Below are 23,338 nucleotides of genomic sequence, written 5' to 3'. Positions count from 1 at the left end.
GTTGCAAATTTACTGATTTCTAAAATGTTGTAGCTGGATGGTGAAAAAAAAAACCTTTAGTCTGCAAAATATGATGCCACTTTCTGTTTCTTTTTCAAATTTTGTCTAAAGCCATTTTATCTTTTAAAGTCTTGAATCTTAATTGAAGGTGAGGGACCTATACCCAATGACTTGATACAAACTTTTGAGAAACAGCAAGAAGTTTGAACTTATAAGGCAGTTGCACTTAAATGATCACAGTTGAATAAGAATTAGTTTTCTTGTTCTACCATTAGCTTTTTTTCTTCTATATAGCATAGGATTGGGGACTACCTTTTTGTTGGTTTGTTTTTTAAAAATATAAATATATATGTGTATATATATATTTATACATATATATATATATTTCCACTCTGACTGTTTATATTCCACTAATTCCCTACCAATGATTTTCAAAAGGTTTTCTGCTATGTAATTCTAATTTTTATTATGTGTGCTGATTAATTCTCTGGTTCCTTGATGTGATTGAAGACTATCAATAAAGGGGCAATTTCACGTATATACTTCAGTATTTTAAAAAATGATATACTGTGAAATGCTCCTGAAACCGTGTATTTTGACAAGGCCTGCTCCCACTTAAACATGTATAAAGTCAGCAGGCAAGTTTCTCAATAATCTAATAATCAGTTATTTTACCTGTCATCTCATATCAAGCCATAATTTTCCTATGGTAGTATTTAACTTACCTGACTCTAGCTACTGTTTATGTATTTCTGTAGCTTGTAAAACATCTAGTTATTGCTCTGTCTACTTTAGCTTCTTCGTTCTAATGATTTATTTTCATTTTCTTTAGGATGCAGAACTGCTGCTAACTGGATTTGATTTATAAGAGAGAAATCTACAGTCAATGGCCACTCTTGTCATGTTGCTACTATGGAAAACAGAATGGTCAATAGGATATGGTTTGATAAATAGTGATGATTGAAGATGCTACTTCAATCCATGTGAAATCGTTGGGAGATACTGGCTGCATAAAGAGCTTTCTGAGCTTTTCTTGACAAGCTCGCCTTGAAGAAGTTGGAGGTGGAGGTGTATTCTACCATTATATGGTCTTTCTCAAGTGGATACAAATACCTTTGCTTCACTGTAACCAGACAACTACACAACTAATGTGGGACCATGGCACTGCCCAGATGCATGTGGCCAAATTATGTTTGGAGAGCAATAATGGCATGCTTGGTACACAGGGGATTGGGTGCCTCATTGACTCTCTGCGTGTTGGGATGTTTACTTCAGGCTGCCCATGTGCTTTCACAAAAATTGGATGATGCAGACCCACTGGTGACTACCAACTTCGGCAAGATAAGGGGGATTAAGAAAGAACTCAATAATGAAATTTTGGGGCCTGTTATTCAATTTCTTGGCGTTCCGTATGCAGCCCCACCCACAGGGGAACATCGTTTTCAGCCTCCAGAACCACCATCTCCCTGGTCAGATATCAGGAATGCGACTCAGTTTGCTCCTGTGTGTCCCCAGAATATCATTGATGGCAGATTGCCGGAAGTCATGCTTCCTGTATGGTTTACTAATAACTTGGATGTGGTTTCATCATACGTACAAGACCAGAGTGAAGATTGCCTATATTTAAACATATATGTTCCAACTGAGGATGGTGAGTTCACTGCAGGAAAAGCAGGGAGATAAATTTATATTTTCTTTTCTATTCTAAGTTCTAACAATATTAATTCATGTGTACTGGTAGCATGCATGGCTTTTCCTGTTGGCATGTAGACATATTTTACATGCTTGCATGCCGCTCTTTTTGTTTATGTGTGTTAGTGTATCTGTTCTTATTTTTTTTCCTGTGCCTACTCATTTTCTTTCCTCCACAGCACGTATATTTAGGTAGAAATGGGTTCCTAATTTCCATTTCCTACCGAATGACTTCTGAGAAGATGCATCAACATGTCTCCATTGCATGTGCAGGCTCAACGAATTGGGGATCTTTCGCACTCAGTAAATGCAGGAGCATATTAAGTTAGATAGTGGTGTTGCATGTTCCGGCGGTCTGTGATGGAGCGCCATGTTATTTTCTAGTCTTCTATTCATTTTTCAGTAAAAAGAATATCCAAGGAATGTGCCAGAAAACCCGGCAAGAAAATATGTAGAAAAGGAGGTATGTATAAAAGTGGAAATAAAAAATGGGGGAAAGAGCTTGCAGAGGAAGAAGATATTCTCCCTAAGGATGATTTGCTGGTGCTGGGAAGTAAATGGTTAGGTGATATCTGGAATTTAATGAAGTGTGTCAAGGAATAGAAAGATGATCAAGGAGAGCTGAGTAGGTAATATTGACAAAGCTCATTGGTGGTGCCTTGTGTTCTGGTGCTGGTAGCATCGATAGGAATTGAATCTGCTCTGAGTTTGTGTTTAGTGGAAAAGATACTTAGGTTATGACATTGCCTTCAAGGAACCCAAGTGATGCCTTGCCAGCTGGTTGACTTTTTCTCCGAACCCTGTCCTCCAGATACAGATTTCTGTTCTTCTTAAAAGTGATCAGTTCAGTCACAAACCTAGTTTTTTGCTTATTTATTCTTAGCTACTTCTGAACGCCTATGAACTTTCTCATATCAGGGTAAAATTGCCATAACTGTTGGGCAATTACCATTATTAAGTAATGGTATTTTTTCCCCAAGATAGTCTATATTTTCAGTTACTCTTCCAGAAAAGAATGAGATTTTGCAGATTTTTATACTAAATATTTACAGTCTTAAAATTACTTTAACATTTTTGTATTTATGTTAAACAATTTAAAACATAGGGAAGAACATGATTCAGAAGCTACAATTAAATCAACCTTCAAATCATCCTCTAGCCAGATTGAGTAAATGTAGACACTGACAGCTGCAAGCTTGCATCTGAATGTAGCTTGTCCACACTCCATTTTTATATAACATCCAATAAATCACTCATAGTTGAGTGTGATTTTCTAGGGCAGTAAATCATCTAAGTGTTCTTTTGACCTTACTCATAAGTTTGTAGAATTTCCAATCTTCATACAGAAGTCATATTAATATTCTAGTGCTATACATTCTATCTCTCTATACACTTCTAAGCTGGCTGGACCAAGTTAGATTTCATTACAACATCCTTGTGGGGCAGGAGTGTCTAAACTGTTCTGTTTTACAAGGATTGCATTATATGGAAGAGCTTCATATAATAAAATTCTCAACTGCCGATCAGAGTATTTGCATTAAATTGAGTTTTGTTTTGTTTTGTTTTTGTTTTTATTTCTTTGGTCATACTAGTAGAATGGGATTTGACCTTTATTGTATTATTGATGCCACGATTTGGGTTAAAAGCACAGTATACTTGAGAAGGTGGATAGAGAGAGCACAAAGTGTTTTAAACAACTAAAATAAAGTCTCTTGTTTTTCCCCAAATGAGAATGACTGCAGTAATTTACATGCCTTCAACTAATGTACAATACTGCAGTGGTTATTATTATGCAGCTTATCAAGCATGTGTAATTAGCTAAGTGACTTTTACCTCCTATCACAAAGATGTTGATTCACAAAGTCATAAATAAAGATGCTATTGAAGAATGTATAAATAGAGCATAATACATGAAAATATGTACAATCAAGAAAATGATAAGGATACTGAAAAGGTAAGCTAGTAAGTGAGAAAGTGACCTTTCCTCTCATACAACTTCAGGGGGGAATAGATTCATTAGAAAATTATTATTTTTGTTCTTTGGATTGTTGGTTCCTTTGGCTGTATGAGAGAGTTGGCAAAGAGGTGTGTAAGGCTGTGCAATTTACTTTGGCAAACTTTGAACTAATTTCTCATTAGCCTGAGGATAAAATCTATAGTTACTTACTTCAGTCTATGTGGTTTAGAGTCCAAATTTATTGTTTTTATGTTAAGCTTTTGTTTTTACGTTAAGTTTAAAAAATTATTTTGTGTTGGTATTTAATAGATCTTATCATTATTAAATAAGTTTTGTTCAATTATTAGCTGTTTGTATATTACCCCAAAGTCTAAATAACAAAGATTTTAAATGTAGTTTTCTATATAATAACCTTTTTTAAACTAAACAAACCTAAAGTTTAGAGCTTGACTTTAAGCAGAGGAGTAGAATTTTTTTCCCCCAAACTTAACTTTTTTTCCTTCTTTATCACGGAGAGTCTCTTTTGGTCATTTCAAGAAATCATATTATTCTGGTTCAAGAAAATATTAGTCACTTCATATCTACACATATACCAATATATATTGCATATGGATTATAAATTCTCCAACAGAATTCTAGAAATTTATAAATGATGGTTCAGGAACTATAGGATTAGGTGTGTTGCATTTTATAGGTGTTAAAGATATTTTCATTTGTTATTATTTATCTGTTTTTTTTTAACTGTGTAAGGTCACCTTCTAAGGCAGATGGACCCCCACCCCTGTGCCAAGTACACTATAGTCTGTGCATACTGTATTAATCCAAAACTATTTCTTAATTGCCTTAATCATGTACTCTTCAAGGGAGTTAGTAATGAATGAAACAAAGATCCTTCTTCCCATAGAACTTACTGCATTTAAGTAAGTTTACAAAAAATAAAGTATTTTCTCCACTTTATATAACAGGAAGAAAATCTTTTACTTCCTCAAAAGATGCCTTGCTATAGTTTTTTCTTAAATATTTATTTATTTACTTGAGAGAGAGAGAGAGAACATGAGTGGGAGGAGCAGAGGGAGAGGGAGAGAGAGAATCTCAAACATACTCCACGCCCAGTGCGGAGCCTGTCAGGGAGCCCAAAATGGAGCCCTAAGTGGAGCTCTATCTCGTGACCCTGAGATCACGACCCTCAGATCACAACCTGAGCCTAAACCAAGAGTCTGACGCTTAACTGACTGCACCACCCAGGCTATAGTTTTTAAATAGAGCTTTTATAATATTTTCCTGTGCAGTTGAAGAAAAAAAAAACACTTTTATCAATAGGCTTCCTCTCATTTAAAACAGGTCTCAGGTCTCAGTTGCACTTTTCAATCTATCTTTTTATATTTCCCAAGATAGTTTTAGCCATATGTTAATTACTCTCTAGATATTTCTTCAGGGTTTTATTCTTGCAAAATTGAAAGATGAGTGCTTAAAATAGGGTGACTGTCAACACTGGGCCAAATAGGCAGATAACATGTGACAGAAACTGGAATATGGATGTAGAAAAGATATTACTATCTCTATTTTATAAATAAGGAAGTAGGTTCTGAGGTTAAGTGTTCTGACCCAATTTCTATTGCTAGTAAGTGGTGGTTAGGTTTGGCCCTAGTTCTTGCTAATATTAGATGCATTTCCATTATGTTAAATTACCTCTTCTGGAGATTTCTATAGCAGAGGCTCATATCTCTCTACCTTCTTGATCTCCCTTTCTTTTTTTTTCCTTTCAAATATATTATGAATTCTTTTTATTCTACCAGTTGACTCTGTTTTAGATTAATTTAATGCTCGCTTTATTTGAATTGGGTCAAGTCCATGATAGTAACTGATTTCCAGAAAACATGCTAGTACCCATTTTAATGAATATTCTTAAATCCTACGCATAATTTTCTTATTGTCTAGACCAAGATCCCAACATATTTCTCTTGGCTACTATCAGGAATAGCTTTAATTTGCTTATGTTTCATTTTGTTTCTCTAGTTTGCTGTCTTGTGAGAGTTGCCAACAAACAGAAGAGTGGTCAAATATTAGGCAGTAAACATGAGAAGGAGGAACAAGGGACCCAGAGAATCCACAAACAAATTGATTGGCTCATGGATACCCTAGAGTTGTGTAGCTTTGTATTTCTCCAGCACTTTGACTATTATTTGCATAGCTCTTCTGAGAGGAATACAGAATCGATTTTCATTTCTTCAGTGGTGAGAAATTGTTAACCTACTTTTCTCATTTACCCAATTTTTAATGTACAGGAAATTGGAATCTTAATAGATGACTCTTGCATAATTTTTTACTCCTTCAGTATTTTATTCCCTGATTTTCATAAGTATTTTACTTTTATATTCTCTGTTTGGTAGTCATTATCTGAGATGATATAGAATTCATTCAAAAGCCTTTTCCACAAATTTAGGTTCTATTTGGTTGTTTGTTGAACGTAAATACTGATTTTTCCTTAATTAATTATGTATAACAATACTCTTTTCACTGTTAATGTGTTTAAAAGGAGATTATATTCCAGAATGCTTGTCCTTCTCACTTACATATTTTTAACTAATTTATTCATCTAACAAATATTTACTGAGTCTTTACTCTTTGCCGATGAGATTACTGCTCTAGGACCCAGAGATACAGCAGTGGAAAAAAAAAAAGTCCTTGACATCCTGGAGCTTACATCTAGTATGTGGAGACAAATTGTAGACAATAAACACAACCAACAGCTAAAGTTAAAAGATGTAAGAAGATGAGAAATCAACAGAGTATGGCGAATCAAGAGTGCTGGTGTGAGGATGAAGGTAATTTTAAATAAGATATTTAGCATAGTCCTCATTCCAACACAGACCTGAAGGAGATGAAGTGGATATCTGGGGAAAGAGCAGAGTAAAGAGCTAGTAAAAAGGCATTAAGGTGAGAGTCTGTGTTGTGTAGTTAAGGAACTATTAGCATTATAGTATAGCTGGAAAGGGTAAAGGGAGAGAGGTAATGAGATTCAGAATGATCTGACTTTTTATTAAGAGGTCATGTCAGCACAGCAAAGGCAACCATGAACAAAATGAAAGGGTAACCTACTGAATGGGAAAAGATATTTGCAAATGATATAGCTGATAGGGGTTAATATTCAAAATACATAAAGAACTTATGCAACTCAACACACACACACACACACACACACACACACACACACACAAATAATACAATTTAAAAATGGCAGAGGACCTGAGTAGACATTTTTCCAAAGAAGAGATAGAGATGGCCAACAGACATGTGCATGTGGAAGAATGCTCAACATCACTGATCATCAGGGAAATGCAAATCAAAACCACAATGGGGTATCACCTTATACCTGTCAGAGTGGCTAATATAAAAAAGACAAGAAAAGACAAGTATTGGCAAGGATGTAGAGAAAAGGGAATCTTGTGAACTGTTGGTGGTGATACAAATTGGCACAGACAATGTGGAAAACAATATGGAGGTTCCTCAAAAGAAATTTAAAACAAAACTGCTATACAATCCAGTAATTCTACTACTGGGTGTTTACCCAAAGAAAACAAAAACACTAATTCAAAAAGATATATAACCCCTATGTTTATTGTAGCATTATTTACAATAGCTAAGATATGGAAGCAACCTGTGTCCATAGATAGATGAATGGATAAAGAAGATGGATAAAGAAGGTATATATATATATATATATATGAAAAATGGAATATTACTCATCCATAAGAAATAATGAGATCTTGCCATCTAGGGCAACATGAATGGATCTAGAGGGTATTAGTAAAATAAGTCAAATAGAGAAAAACACGTACTATATGATTTTATTTATGTATGGAATCTAAACAATAAAGAAACAAACAAACAAAGCAGAAACAGACCCATAAATACAGACGACAAACTGATGGTTTCCAGCAGGGAGAGGGGTGGGGGTATGGGCAAAAATGAGTGAAGGGGAATGGGAAGTACAGGCTTCCAGTTATAGAATGGATAAGTCATTGGGATGAAAAGTTCAGCAAAGGGGGGAAAAAGTCATTCTGGCTCAGGTATTGAGAGTCGATTGCAGAAGAGTATGGGGAAACCAGGAGAGAAGGTATGAGGCTATTTTAGTCCAGACAACACATCAGCCTGGTCCAGCCTCCGTCCAGGGTAATAGCAATGGGAGTGGTAGAGTCTCAATGTAATTTGAAGGTCACATTTTTTCATTAAATTGTTATGGGCTGTGAAAGAAAATGAGTCAGAGAATATTCCTAGATTTTTGATCTTTAGTACTTACATTAATAGATTTGCCATCCATTAAGATGAAAAAGAAGGAATGTAGATTGGTTTGGGGGAGGCACAGTGGAAAGATGATGCATACTTTTGGACATGTTAAATTTGAGGTAACTTAATAGACATTCAAGTGCAGACATCAGGTAACTAGTTTGAAGTTCAGGAGAGAGTTATAGGAAGAATAAATTTAGGAATCATTGTGATATAGAAGGTAAATATTTGAGATAAAGGTAAAGACTTAAGGTAAAGTCATGAGGGTAAGTGAGAATAAAAGTAATTGAATGAAAATAGAGAAAAGAAAAAGACATCAAAGACTAATCCATGAAACAGTCCAACATTAAGAGTGCTGGAAGAAGAGAAGGAAAACAATGGAAACTGAAAAAAGGTTACATATGAGATGGGAGGTAAACCAAGATTTTTTGTTGTTGTCCTAGAAACTAAGTAAAGAAAATGCATCAAAACAGCGATGACATAGTGATCAACTCTGAACTTTTGTGGGGTGTGGGGATCTGACCACTGGAGTGGGTCTAAGAGAATTTGGGAGATTTGGAGTCTCTGAGCATAAATAACTATTTTAAGGAGTCTTGCTATAAGAAGGATCAGGAAAAAATAGGAACATAAGGAAAACAGAGGTTGCTTTGTTGTTGTAGGTTAAGTTGAAAGAAATAAAGATATGTTTGTATAGTACAAAGGGGGAACAATGGAAAATATAGAAGATGGTAGAATGCTAGAATAACATTCTTATGGCAGGATGGGATCTAGTACACAGTTGGAGGTTTTGGATTAAAAAGAGCAAAAATAGGGACACCTGGGTGGCTCAGTCAGTTAAGTATCTGCCTTCAGCTCAGGTCATGATCTCAGGGTCCTGGGATAGAGCCCCACATCGGGCTCCCTGCTCAGCAACAAGTCTGCTTCTTCCTCTCCCTCTGTGATATCTCTCACTCTGTCTCTCAAATAAATAAATAAAACCTTTAAAAAAAGAAGAGCATAAATAGATAATTTAATGTGAAGAAGAGTACATGAGTAGGAATCCATGAGTAGAAGTGGTAGTGAGTTTCTGTTTTCATCTGATTGTTTTTATTTTGTTTGATGTGTAATATTAAGGGGAATGGAGATAGAATTAACACTGATAACTCTTAATTTATTCTAGAATAGGGTGCCTCGCTGGCTCAGTCAGTAGAGCATGTGACTCTTGATCTCAGGATTGTAAGTTCAAGCCCCACGTTGGGTGTAGAGATTATGTAAAAAAAAAAACAACTTTAAATAATTTGTTCTAGAATTTAACCTTATTAATTTAATATAATAATCTTATGAGATTTTTATTACCATATGACAAATGCAGACATGGAAGACCAAAGAGGTTAAGTATCTTGTCCAAAGATACATAATTTGTTGGTGACCAATTATATTTCCTTTGAGGTGACTATTTTTGAACAGGGAATAAAACAAAACAGTACAATAGCAACAACAGCAATCCTGTTTAGGTGGGATCTCAGATCAAATAGAAAATGAAATTGGTGGCCAATTTGCTAGTAGAAAAAATCACTACATACTGGAATGATTACCACATCTGATTCATTTGGTGGTTTGTAGATGAATGGGAAACCAGATTGCACCAGAGGTTTGGCTCCATATTTGAATTAGTAGCTCTGGACAGATGTGGTTAAGTCTTCTAAAAGCTAAACAGTTTAAGTTGGAACTCTGAAAAGAAGTAGATCTAAAGGGTTGTAAAGTTTTAAAAGAATAGCATCAATTGTTCCATTGTTTACTGACAGGCAGAGAGAGTCCTCTGAAGCAGATGATTAAAAGACCATTACAGTTGTCCAACTCAATTTCTCCAGAGAATAAATACCTTTTTTTCTTACAGAAACTGGGGTTGAAGTTGAAAACATTTAAGACTTATGTTACCAGCAAAAAGAGTTATGCCACAAAATAAATCCTTTGTAGAAAACTGCTTTTATTTCTCCTCTTCAATGTATAATAAATAATACACTTTCTTTATGTATTGTTTTCACGTATAGGACATGCTACTAGCTTAATAATTATGATGTAATTGTTGCTTTAAATTACTTCTATATTACTTAGCATTACAGATTTTGTTGATAATCTTTTGAATTTTAATATTTCTCCTATGAATGTTCTTCTTTTTCCTCCCCACATGCTAAAATAGTCTAGGAAATTACCAATTTCAAAATCACACCAGTATATAAATTTGCTAGTAACAGTCATATAAACTTATGCTAGATTTGATAATCTTAAATTCTGGACTAGATGTGGAAGCATAATTTCTAATCATAAACTTTCTCATGGCCATTTAGAAGAGGACAGAGTACTTTATGTAACATTTCCTGTATTAGTTTCCTAGGGCTGTTTTAACAAATTACACAAACTGTGTGGCTTAAAATTAACAGAGATTTATTCTCTCACAGTTCTGGAGTTGAGAAGTCCAGAATCAAGGAGTTGACAGAGTGGATGATTTCTGGAGCTTTTGAAGGAGAATCTCCTGGCCTCTCTCTAAGCTGTGGTTGTTGCCAAAAGTCCTGGGCATTCCTTGGCTTGTAGATGCATTACTCCGATTCTACCTCTGTTATCACATGATTTTCTTCCCTGTGTGCCTCCCCATGTCTCTGTGTTTTCACATGGCTTTCTTATAGGACACCAATGACAGCATTTACCCCATTTTAATCCAGTATGACCTTATCTTAATTACATTTTCAAAGCCCCTATTTTTAATAAGGTCATTGTATTACTTTGCTAGGGTTGCAATAACAAAGTATCACAAACTGCATGACTTAAACAACAGAAAATTTTTGTCTACAGTTCTGTAGGCTGGAAGTCTGAGATCAAGGTGTGGACAGGGTTGATTCCTTCTGAGGATTGTGAGGAAGAATCTGGTCTAAGTCTCCCTCCTCAGGCTTACAGATGGCTGCCTTCTCTCTGTGTCTCTGCACATGACATTCTCCCTGTATGTATGACTGTGTTCAAATTACCCCCTTTTAAAGTCTGTGTTTTAAAATGAGGTATAATTGACATGTAACCCTATATTAGTTTCAAAGGCACAACATAATGATTTGATATTTGTATGTATTGTGAATTGATCACCGTGCCAAGTCTAATTAACATCATCACCATACATAGTAACACATTTTTTTTCTTGTGATGAGAACTTTTAACATTTACTCTTAGCAACTTTCAAGTATACAGAATATATGTATATTCTGTTTGATATATATATATGTATAGAAATACAGTATTATTAACTGTAGTCACCAGCTCTTACATCCTCATGACTTAACTTATTTTATAACTGGAAGTTTATACCTTCTGACCTCCTTCACCCATTTTGCCCACCCCTTACCCTGACCTCTGGCAACCACCAATCTGTTCTCAATATCTATAAGCTTGTTTTTTGTTTGTTAAATTCCATGTATAAATAAGATCATACAGTATTTGTCTTTCTCTTTTGGACTTATTTCACTTAGCATAATGCCCTTAGGATTCATCTATTTGTCACAAATGACAAGATTTCATTCTTCTTGATGGCTGAATAGTATTCCTGTGTGTGTGTGTGTGTGTGTGTGTGTGTGTGTGTGTGTGTGTGTGTGTCACATCTTCTTTGTGTATCCATCAGTGGACACTTGGATTGTTCCATATCTTGGTTGTTGTAAATAATACTGAAATGAACTTAAGGGTGCATAAACCTTTTTCTAATTTTCATTTCTTCAGATAAATACTCAGAAACAGGAATTACTGGATTGTGTGGTAGTTCTATTTTTAATTTTTTAAGAAACCCTCTTACTGTTTTCCATAGTGGCTGTGCCATTTATATTCCCACCAAAGTGCATGATGGCTCTCTTTTCTCTACATCCCCAATAATACTTGTCATTTCTTATCTTTTTGAATACTAACCATCCTGACAGGTGTGATGTGATATCTCATTGTGGTTTTGATTTACATTTCCCTGATGATTAGTGATGTTGAACATCTTTCCATGTACTTGTTAGTCATGTGTGTCTCTTTGGAAAAATGCTTATTCAGATTCTCTGCTCATTTTTAAGTTGGATTATTTGGTTTTTTTGGCTATTGAGTTGTCAAATTTCTCCTTTTTATAAGGACACCAATCAGATTGGGTAGGGTCCACCCTAATGAGTTCATCTTAACTAAATACATCCGTAAAGACTTTATTTTTAAAAAAGGTCACATTCTGAGGTACTCAGGGTTGGAACTTCAACATATGAATTTTGGGGTAACACAATTTATCCTATAAAGTCAAATTCTGAGGTTCTAGTTGGACATGAATTCTTGAGGAACACTAAGCACACTTGCAATTTTTTTTTAAACTGAATCCCCAGAAAGATTTCAAAATGGTGTTATCACATTATACTCATTTTATAGATTGGAAAATTATTGCATATTGAAGTTAAATAACTTAAGGTCACGTGGCTGCTAGTTAGGAGTGCTGGGGGACTCCTTTTCAAATCAGAACTCAAATGTGATAGTCAGGTCCTCCAACAGATATAAATTCTTTCTGCTTTCCTGAGAAGTTTCCTTAATTTGTTTTTTAAGTATTTTTCTATCAAGATAGGGTGCAATGCTTTAGTTTAGATACTTTTGAATATGCAAGTGTTTGACTCTGTGACAAAAAGATTCAGATATTTTAACTTTCCCTGAAATTTAAACATTTTATCCAGATGGTTGCTTACCTGCAAATATGATTTTAGTAAAAATTAAGATCCCATCAATTTAACATTATAGTAGCATTGATTTTCAATACTGTTTCATTTGTCATATTTAGGCAACTGAACAAAGTTCTTTTTAAAATAATTTTTAATTTAAGACCTATTCCTTTGTTTGCTGTAATTCTGTTCATCTGGTATCTCTGTAATGATAGCATTAGAGCAATTTAATTATAGCCCTTAATTTTCATTAAAGCATGTAAAATGTTGCAAAAATTAGTTTTAAACAATGGCAAAAAGAAATCTTAATAAAAGGAATTGGGGTCATTGCAACCATAATTATGATTTGGAAAATCATAAAATCAACAGTCTTAATTTTCTGCCCCTCATTTCAGGACTAAAAAAAAAAGAAGTGTTCATTCTTCCTTTCATCTCTTTTCTTTGAGACAAAGACTTTTGGAGCATTTAGGCCAAAAAAGGAAATGGCATATTGTCTCTTAGTTTCAGGAGGATGATACAAAAGCACTTTCCCTCTTTTTTCTTTCTCTCACAAGAGTTCCTATTCTGTTTCTCCAAAAAACTTCAGGGCTCCTCTTCTAGAATCTTCTCTCCAACTTCCTCAAAGTGGAAATGGAAGGAGGAAGAGAGGGGATAGAGGAGTAATGAATGCAGAGCAGGTATGACAGGAGGACAAATGTAACTTTGCTAAGTAGATCAGAAGCATTTGTAAATAGAGCTGTTCCCAGGAAAGGAAGAGGGAGGCCTGGGTAGAATTATTAAGAACACATATGCTCCTTCTGATCTGGATTCCTGGGCCTCTCAGGAATAGATATGTCCCTGTGAAGAGGATCTCTGGAAAGAGGAAGGCCTGTAGCTAGTGGTAACTTTGCATTCCTGCTAAGTTCCCATTCACCATCTTCCTCAGCTCATCATCTTTTCAGGCAGTGAGCAGGTCAGGCCCTAGTTTATAGCTCTAAGCTTTCATCAGGAGGAACTGATATGTCCCTTTGCACAATACATTACAGGCCAGGCGGATGCTGAGGTTTCTGAGCAGCCTCTGAGCTGGGCAGCCAAGTAGCCCAACAGAGCCTCTGTTGACCTGCTCCCAAGTCCCCATCATCACAGACCCCCTCAGTCTCACACATCCCAACACTACCGGGGCAGCTCGGCTTTCATTCCTTACACATATAGGGAAAGTCCACCTATAGTGACAAGATTTCTTTTAAAAAAAGGAAAGAAGGCGGGGGGAGGGAATTTTTTTGTTTTAAAAAATGAGTTTGACAGTCATTTATTTAGGGAATTTACTTCAGTGAAAACTGGAATATCTATAAGTCTGGATTCTGAATAGAAATTTTTTTTTTCTGTAATGATCATTTAAACTATTTTGTATTCCAGTTCACTCTGAAAGGTCAGGGATAAGACTTGTTTTTTTTTCTCTGTTTTTGTATTGTGAAGACCTTTCTTTGGCCACTTGAGCCGTTTAGCAAAGGCATTTTAAGGGGGAAAAACAAACAACTACATACTGGGGCCTCAGACTGTCATTAAGTGGAATCTTTGACTATCGGAGTGATGCTTTTCTCTCTTTCTCTTTCCCCTTCCTCCTTTCCAACTCTCTTTCTCCCTCCCTCGCTAGTGTTGATATTGCTTTGCTCTGGTTTGTGTTCTATGTCCAGAAGGCACTGCCTCAAATTTCCTACATGGCATTGGCATTGGGGAGGGTATGTGCTATGGTGAGCGCTGTGAATTGTGTAAGACTGTTGAATCATAGACCTGTACCTCTGAAACAAATAATACATTATATGTTGAAAAAAAAAAGAAGAAGAAGATAGTAGGAAGGGAGAAATGAAGGGGGGGAAATCGGAGGGGGAGATAAACCATGAGAGACCATAGTCTCATAATCATAATCATATTATGATTAACATAACATAATAAAATTTAAATAAATAAATAAATAAAAAACTAATGATGTGATGTATGGTGACTGACATAATAAAATAAAATAAAGAAAAGATTAAAAAAAATTTCCTACATGGCTCTTCCCTGTTCCTCTCTTGAGCCTACTGTAGGCAAAACATCCATGTCGAGAACTACTGGAGGCTCAGTTGGGCAGGACATATTTATTCTTTGCCCTCAGGGAGCTTACTTTACAATGATGGCCCGCCAGTAACAAGAAATGACATTTTTGTTGGTGGCTCTGTCTGTATTACCAAGTAAATGTAAGCCTGATTTGTATTAAAATCTCAAAACAAAATGAGGAAATGGCTCTTTCTGTGGGGGGGAAGAAAAAGGTATTTGGCACTGTGTTCCCTATCATAAAACATTTAATTAAATCTTTAAATGTGTATGGAGCACAAAATATGCACATCAGAATAAAACACATCAGGCATAACCAAAACTATAATTATATCAGCCCTGTGCCTGAGCCCACCTTAGTTGCTCTGCCAAGAAGCAATGCTTTAAAACTTCCTATCCATCTGTTAAAAAAAAAAAAAAAAGCCTGTGCTGTACCTATACAAATCTCTGGAAAGCTTGAGAATACTTTGGCTACTGATATTGCAGCTGCTGAGTTACTGGGCTACAGGCTGTCTCTTCTGGAGGTAAATGAACAGCTGCTGCTCTGGTTTCTTTCCACACTTCTGTTGAGTGTCTCCTCCGTGCAGAGCCCTGTGGTAGGCCCTAGACACACAGAGATAAAAAGGGCATTACAGAGCTGCCCTCAAAGGGCTCACCAACTCTTGCGGGTAACAGATTCAGAAACAGAAAAGAGCAAGGTAGTAAGCTCCCTTGGCGGGGGAACAGGAGGTATGATGGGGGTACATAGGAGAGGTGTCTATGGTTTAGAGGTGTTTTGTGGTAGAAAGTTGTCCCTGATGTGAACAAATATGGTAGTCCTTCGATGTGTGGCCTGTGGGACCATTTTACTGAGTTACTCCAGGCTAAAAGATTCCTGTGCTTATTTAAAATGTGTGTTTGGGGGCACCTGAGTGGCTCAGTCTGTTAAGCATCTGTCTTCTGCTTAGGTCATGATCCCAGAGTCTCTGCTCAGCGGTGAGCCTGCTTCTCCCTCTCACTCTATCTGCTGCTCCCCTTGCTTGTGCTCTTTCTCTCTCTCTCATTCACTCTGTCAAATAAATAAAATCTTTACCAAAAATAATAAAATAAAATGTGTGTGTGTTGGGGAGGTGGTATGTATGTGCGTGTATCTATATGTCTCCTTTTTTGCTGGGGTATCAGTTGTCTCCTGTTACTGCTCTCACTTGCCGGGCTTTGGAAACACTACTGCCCACTTCTGAGGTGGTTGAAAACTGTCATGGGTTGGAAGACTGAGCAACCACATTTAAAAAACACACAAACAAAAAACTTGTTTGTGAAAGAAAAATGAAGAGGCTTAAAATGAGTGTCTGCATGAGATGTACATAACAACTTAAATATATAGGTTTTGTTCAAAAATCATTTTTTAAAAATTTTACATTCTGAATAACTGAGGCTGCTGAAGAGGTGGCTTCTGAATACTTGAGGTAAACACCTCACATACTGATTTTGGAGCTGATTGGGCTTTATTGATGTGAAGCTCTAGGAGCCAACCCACTCTCTTCATAAGGTGACCTCTTGGGGGTGTGCAGACACTGCTTACCCCTGGTACTCAGGATGTTGCAGACATTATTCTTCCACCTCAGTGCACCTCTTCCCTTCTCCGCTTCCCTCAACTTCACCTGGAGCCTCCATTATTTCTTGTCTGAACTAATACAGTAACCTCATACCAGGTGTTCCTATTTCCATTCCTGCTCCTGAATTACAGAAGCCAGTGGGATTTTTTTTCTCTGAAGTCTGAAATCAAATCATAGCGCTCCTTTCTTAATCACTAGAAGAATTCTTATTGTTTTTAGAATGAATGTAGGACTCCTGACTGTGGCCTACAGGAGCCTCCATGATGACTCTTTGCCATGTCTGCAGTCTCCTTTCATCCATTTCTCCCTTGCTGATCTCCTTTTGGATACCAATCTCTATCTTACCTCAGGACCTTTAAACTTGCTGTTCCTTCTAACTTGAATATAGAGTGTCTACCTCTTTTTCTGTCTAAGTCTTATAATTCAAGTTGTGGCAAAATGCCACCTTGTCAGTCTTTGCTGAGCACTCTGTTAAAGTAACCTCTCTTCACCCAGATTTTATTCCTTCTATGTTTTTTTTTTTTTACATACCCAGGATTATTCCTTCTATGACATTTTTACCTCCCGATGAAATTATCTTATTCATTTATGTGCTTATATATTTACTCTCTGTCTGCCCCAGAAGAACCTTTCTCTTTTTCACTGCTATGTCCCCAGTACTCACTAGGGATTCAATAAATATTCACTGAAAACATAAACAGCCTTAAGAAACAATGTAATTTGTTGGAGAGAGCTTTCATCTCCCACCATCTGCATTTATTTGAGTAATACTACACCTGCTATCATTTCTCACCAGACACAGCAAGTAAGAATATATTCTATTCCTCTCTGCTCTGCAACCACTATTTGTTTATGGCTCCCAAAATGAAGAAAATTTCAAAGCCAACATCAGAGTCCTTAACTAAGAAATAACGATGTTCAGAGGCTTAGTGTCTGACAGATATAACCTGGACTCTGTTGCAAGGGCCCTGAGGGCCGAGTGGCTGGCAAGAGCCGAGGCTCTTGGCTCTCTGCCTGTGCACGTTACTGCCAGCCTTATTGCCTCTGCACTGAATTTATATTTTAATACAGGACGCCAACAACGCATTTGTGTAATAGAAGCACAGAGAATGATTTTCCTTTTCCAGGCCAGAAGCTTCATTTTCCCTTCCCACCTTCTAATTTAATTTCCTTTTCCTTTTACCTAACCCCAATTTTCCTCCTGTGACAAATACATCTTCTCTTATAATTATTTTACTTTCTTTTGTCCTTGTTCTACCATCTACCTTTGTTATGGGACTTCTTACCACTGTTTCTGCTAAGGCATATCATCTGGGGTTACTAAACAGGCAGAACCTGAGTACTAGATGATCTAAAAAGAGGTCTAAGTAGATTTGTTTAAGGGTTTTTCTATATAGCATGAAATAGTTCTTCCAGTCATCTGTGCTTATGATTTAGCTTTAGTTGGTTCAAATCGCCATCAACATGTGCATGTTTCCAGAGGGTCATTTTGTTCTGTTCTTCTTTTATTAGATATCAGCAACTACTGGCTTTCCGAGGAAAAGCCAGAAGTCACATTATAAAATGGGGCCAACAAGAAAATGAGATTATTGTATGTATAAGACTATAGGCAGAGCTTGTGAAACATGGTTGGTGCCCAATCAATAGTTGATAAATGAAAGAGCATTTTGAGCATGACAGATAATGGGCAGCTTAGATTACTGAGATAAATGGAGAGGCCATTGACTTTTCTAGTGGAGAGTAGAGGCTGGATTCTGGACAGTTCAGGGTGGAGAGGGATAGTAAGAGCATTACAGACGTATAATCTCTCAAAAGACAAATCCAGTTACAAGAGATGAATCCAGCAGTAACATAGACTAGATCTGTGTCTCAAAACACATTGCACATCTGATGGAGAAGAGAGTGTTAGATTCCTGGCAGGGCTGGCTTCTTGGGAGGGCGATCTGTGCAGTCATACTGATCCCTGTGCTGAGAATGGCTTCATACTTAGTTAAAATGTTTCACTGTCGCCATCTTGAATTTCATTATTTTTGAACAAGGGATCCTACATTTTCATCTGGCACTGGGCCCACAAATTACACAGCCAGTTCTGCTTCCTTTTCGCTGGCATTTCCCCCATGCTGCATATCCCTTGATGTTCATATAATTCTGAGAGATAGTAAAACAGAAACCCTCTGTGCATGTTGGAAAGTTTGATTAAAACTTTCAACTAAAGCACTATGAACATTTGTGTTTGTACCCTTGCAGTCTCCTTCACATTTAAGGGGAACAATGAAAAAGAGACATGTTGTAACTTGGGGAGACAAAAGGTCTGTTTTTCTCTTATTCCTATTTTTATGCATTTGTTAATTCTCTCACAAAATGGTTATTAAGTGTCTAATATGTCCTACAGACTATGCTAGACACTAGGACAAAAACAACCTAGATGTTGTGTGTTTGCCCATAAGGGGCAAGTGAAGGAAAATAAAAATAATTATTATAATAGCTACCTATTATACAATACCTATTAAGGACCAGCATTGTTTTAAGGGTTTTATATAATAGCTTACTTAATTCCCACAAAAGCCCTATGAATCATTACTATTAATATCCTCACTTTGCTGATGAGAAATGTGAGACCCAGATAGGTTATATAAATCATACACGTTCCATAGCTAGAAAGTGGCATAGCCAGGATTTAAAACCAAGTAGCTTAACTTGATTGACTGTGCCCTTAACCACTAAGTGCAACAAATGATAGAGGTACTATGAGGGAAGGAGGCAAAGGTAATGCATGGTATGAGGCTGCCCAAAGGAGGGAATTGTCAGTTTTATCTTGTAGGGAGCTGGTAAGGAAGGTTTTGTCACAATAATCTTGCTTGAAATGAACTGTGAAGCATGGGGAAGTGGCTATCCACTGATGAAGAGAATGCACTGCGATGAGGTGGGAGGGGCTTGGCTAGGTAGAGAGCAGAGAAGTAAGCCTGGAGCTCTGGGAAGCTCCCAGATCTTGTGTCTGAGGAGCTTGGAGGTTTTATATAAAACCTGACGGCAAGTCATTAAAGTTTTTAAGCAAAGACTTGACAAGGTAAGATGAGCACTATAGAATATTCTCTCCAACAACAGTATAAATGGTAGAATCCAAGGATAAAAAATCAAAGTAGAGACAAGTAGATAATTGCAATGGTGTGTCAGTGACCCCAAGGGCCTTACTAAGGGCAATGGCTGGGAAGTAGAAAGGAGGAAATGAAGGATAAGAGATGCTTTTTTGCAGCTTAATAAGATTGGGGTATTGGCTGGATTGGCTGGTTGTTGGGAGGGCTGAGGAAAGGATGAAGCCTAGGATGGCTCTAGGAGGTCTCACGGCCCAGTGCCTTCCTTCTTGACTTACTTTCCTAATTTCCCCTAACCAGTCTTCTCCAACATAGCTTCTTCACCAGGACTCAAGAAGGGAGGAAAGCATAGAGAGTAAATTAGAATAAAGAATGGAGTCTGAGAAAGGGAAAGTGTCCATGGCAAAAGAGAAAGAGAAAGGGAGGGGGGAAAGTTCCAGAAAACAATTGGAAGGACAGGTTGGAATAATGAACAGATTTTTAATCTCTCATATGACAGGTTAAGGTAAACTCTTGAAAATAATGCCACATATATGTATTTATTTTACTGCATTATCTTTTAAAAATAGAACTTGAGGGAAAGATTAGTATGTCAGAACAAGAGAGAGACAAGTGACAGGGATGTGTGGCAACGAGACAGAGGAAAGAGTCATAATTCTGCAACCTACCTTTGATTGGGGCAAGCTTGAAAATGAGAAGGAAGACATGCATGGACAGCAAATCACAAACTGTCAACTGGAAAGAAAGCAAAATCATCTAGCGAAATGTAAATTACTGAGAACAGACAGGTGCGTAATTTATGTAGATTTGTATTAATGACTAGACAAATGAACATAATTTTTCAGAACACTAGTAACTCAGAAAATACATGTTGATTGAATTCAACATGTATTTTTAGAGCATTTACTGTGTGGCATGCTTCATGGCACATATTGGAATATAAATCCAATCTGTAAGCATTAATAACACACACAGACACGGACATAGACCCACTGAACTTAAGTACTTAACATCTAGTATGAAGGCAAATTATAAATTATCAAATGTGTATACTATAAGACTAGAGAGGTCGTTAGGGGGATGAAATGTTATACATCTTAATAAAAATGCTGGAACTTGTTGAGTGTGAATCAGAAAGTTCCTTAAACGAGGTAATATTTTGGATCAGCTTTGAAGGACTGGTGGGTTATCAGCAGGTAGAGTCATAAAGGCTTTTGTCCAGCCAAAGGAAGGCAGAGCAGTTAGCAAAGTCTGGGTACAGTAAGTGTCTCATTACTTGGATCACAGAAAATATTGACTTGTAATAAGATATCAGTTTAGTGAAATATTAGAAGGCCAAGATGTGTGGTTTTACTATCAACCAGTATGCATTAATAATTGTGTGTGTGTGTGTGCATGCACATGCATGTAAGGGATTCTGATAATGAGAAATGTGGTTTCAGAGGATGGTGGGCAAGGAATAGGAAGGATGGAAAACTAATTAGATTTTAGGAAAGAAAACTAGATAGGAGGTAATGGCCCTATAGTTCGTATGAAGAGTGGTTGACAGTGGGAACAAAAAGATGATGGATGTGAGAGACATTTCAAAGCAGAATTAGCAGAATTGGAAACTGATTGCAAAAACAGAGGGGTGGACAGTGAGCCAGGAGGCACTGACAAAGTTAAGGGCAGATTGGAGACTATATGGTTCAGAGGAAGGTGATGCTGTTAATCCATCATATTTCCAGATCTACTCAAGGAATAGATGAGCTTGTGAAAATTTCAGCAGAAATTGATCATGTGAATGAATTTACCATCCTTTTATTTCTTCTTATCAATTTGAAGGTTTAAAAAAAAGCTATCTATGCCATTGTAGTGTGTTCAAACAAAATATTAATTTCATCAATACACACATAACACAAATACAAATGCTCTGAAAAAAATCCTACATTCAGTTCATACCAAAGAGGATCAAAAAGATGATGCATTCTCTGCACTAAAATTTCTCTATTACTGTCATTTTTGAGCTGTGCATAGCTCTAGATTTCCAAAAGAAAAATGAATAGGGTACATAATACTATTCTCAGAAAAAGGCCACCCACTGCCATAGACTGTGTGAGTATAATTCTCATTGACAAGCCAGGATTGAAGAATGTATATAAGGCCGATTGCACAGACTCAGTCTGTTTTCCAGCTATTTAACTGTTCCCATCAAGTGCTATGTTTATTTGCATGGAGTGGAATGGATCCAAAGAACTTGAAAGCAGCGAAGCCACATACCTTGCTGTGAGAAGTACAGATGGGACTGGTGAGGCTATTACCTGAGACTCATACACCTAGATCATTAAAACCACATAAACCTCAGAGAAAGACCGAGAATGCAGAATGTGGGACATCAAGTAGAAAATTATCTAAAGCAATGGTAAGAACATCTGGCAAGATCAGAGCATGATAGAACGCGCAAATTGCTTTTTGAGGCTGACCTGCTGGAAGAAGAGAAATAGTCCCAGGAAAAAGAGAGGTAAAAATATCAAACTCATTTTGAAATTTTAGGGAAACAAAAGTTGGAGCAATTATGATGATCACTTTTCATATTATGATTCAAATAGGAAAATGACTGATTTAGGGAATTTCAGAAAAATAAAAAAGAATAGATTCACTGACTGACCCAATTAGTAAACACAGCAAGTAGCCATATTTCCTGCCCAATAACAGATGCAAGCCTTAGGGGAGCTGCACGCTGCCTTCCAGGTCATTGAACAAATGACTTCTTCAGTGCACTAACTACGCTGAAAGAGTTAAAAGAGCTTCTAACTGCTTTCTACACCCAAGGGAGGGCTGAGTCCCAGGGAAGCTAAGCTAAAGGAAGAACCAGACTCTGACTATTCCTGAAACCAAAAATGCCAGCATCTTGTCTCATCACTATTCCATAGCAACCTATGACATTTATTACTCACAGTTCACCTTGTTAGCCATGTCTATGTTGGTGGCCTGCCTCTAACATGACTCCCACATAAAACTTCAGTGAAGGTTAACCTTCATGAAAGTTAAATGCTTCTTGTGTCTTCTGTCCTTAAAATGCTTCAGCATGGATGTCAACAATACTGAGTTGATGTTGGCAGCAGGGATGCCTACTGACTGTGTCCTCAAGGAGCTTAAGAAAGTTTGGGAAAGGAAGTTAGGACAGGTTACATACATAATGTAAATGGAAAGGAGTGTGATGATTTTCACAAAAGACAAAAAAGCAGAGTCTCGAGGGTTAAAAGGAGGGAGGGATGATATCTCATCATAAATGTGTTTTCCATGAGTTTTAGAGAGTGGACAATCGGAAAATGATAAGATTTAAGGTGACCTGACATAATGCAGACTTGTGGCGGATAGATATGGAAGGAGAGAATGTGTGTCAAGAAGAGAGAACAGCATGGGCACAGGGAGGCATAGAGGTGGGAAAGAACAAAGGTGTGACTGTGACATGGCTGGAGTTGGGTTGGGAAAGAAAGTCATGAGTATCGGGAAGGAAAGATTGATTGGGACTTTTGTGAAGGACTTTGAACACCAGTGTTAGGATTTTACATTTAATTTGGTAAGCAAAGGGGAGCAACCAGATGTTTGTGCATAAGAGAATGACATGATTAAAACTGCTTTAGGAAGATTAATTTGGCAGTTGTCTTTGGTTAGATTGATGTTGTAAGAGACTGCTGCTTGGAAAAAAATAGTTGATAGGCTTTTACAATTGGGTCATCTGACAAGAAGTTGATCAGTAATTTAAAAAATCTTATAAATATTTAAATTTTCTTGAAGTCCCATTGGTATCTATTTAAAAGGCATCAAAGATTTGGCAATAAGGAACATTATTAGCTTTCTTTTTTCTTTCTTCCTTCCTCCCTCCCTCCCTTTCTTTCTTTTTTCTTTTCTTTTTTCTTTTTTTTTCTTTTCTTTTCCTTTCCTTTCCTTTCTTTTCCTTTTTCTTTCCTTTTC

The 23,338-nt window shown here is 36.8% G+C and overlaps 1 protein-coding gene across 6 annotated transcripts in view; it reads left to right on the top strand.

The window, feature by feature from the left end:
- Positions 1-23,338, top strand: part of NLGN1 (neuroligin 1) — an 835,757-nt gene that overhangs the window by 187,386 nt on the left and 625,033 nt on the right. For 4 of the 6 annotated variants that reach the window (XM_073897115.1, XM_073897110.1, XM_073897121.1 and 1 more), the window contains 2 exons: positions 833-1,651; positions 2,096-2,155. In XM_073897115.1, the coding sequence (XP_073753216.1) occupies positions 1,159-1,651; positions 2,096-2,155 (553 nt within the window). In that variant the 5' untranslated portion in view covers positions 833-1,158. The remainder of the gene's footprint in view (positions 1-832; positions 1,652-2,095; positions 2,156-23,338) is intronic. The other 2 variants (XM_073897128.1, XM_025878663.2) reach the window with 1 other exon arrangement.

The sequence above is a fragment of the Callorhinus ursinus genome, unplaced genomic scaffold (genome assembly GCF_003265705.2).
Source record: "Callorhinus ursinus isolate GAN/ISIS: 27379988/994484 unplaced genomic scaffold, GSC_fseal_2.0 scaffold1, whole genome shotgun sequence".
NCBI classification, from domain to species: domain Eukaryota; kingdom Metazoa; phylum Chordata; class Mammalia; order Carnivora; family Otariidae; genus Callorhinus; species Callorhinus ursinus.
The sequence above is the reverse complement of the archived record's forward strand: the minus strand, read 5'-3'. Positions and strand labels throughout refer to the sequence as shown.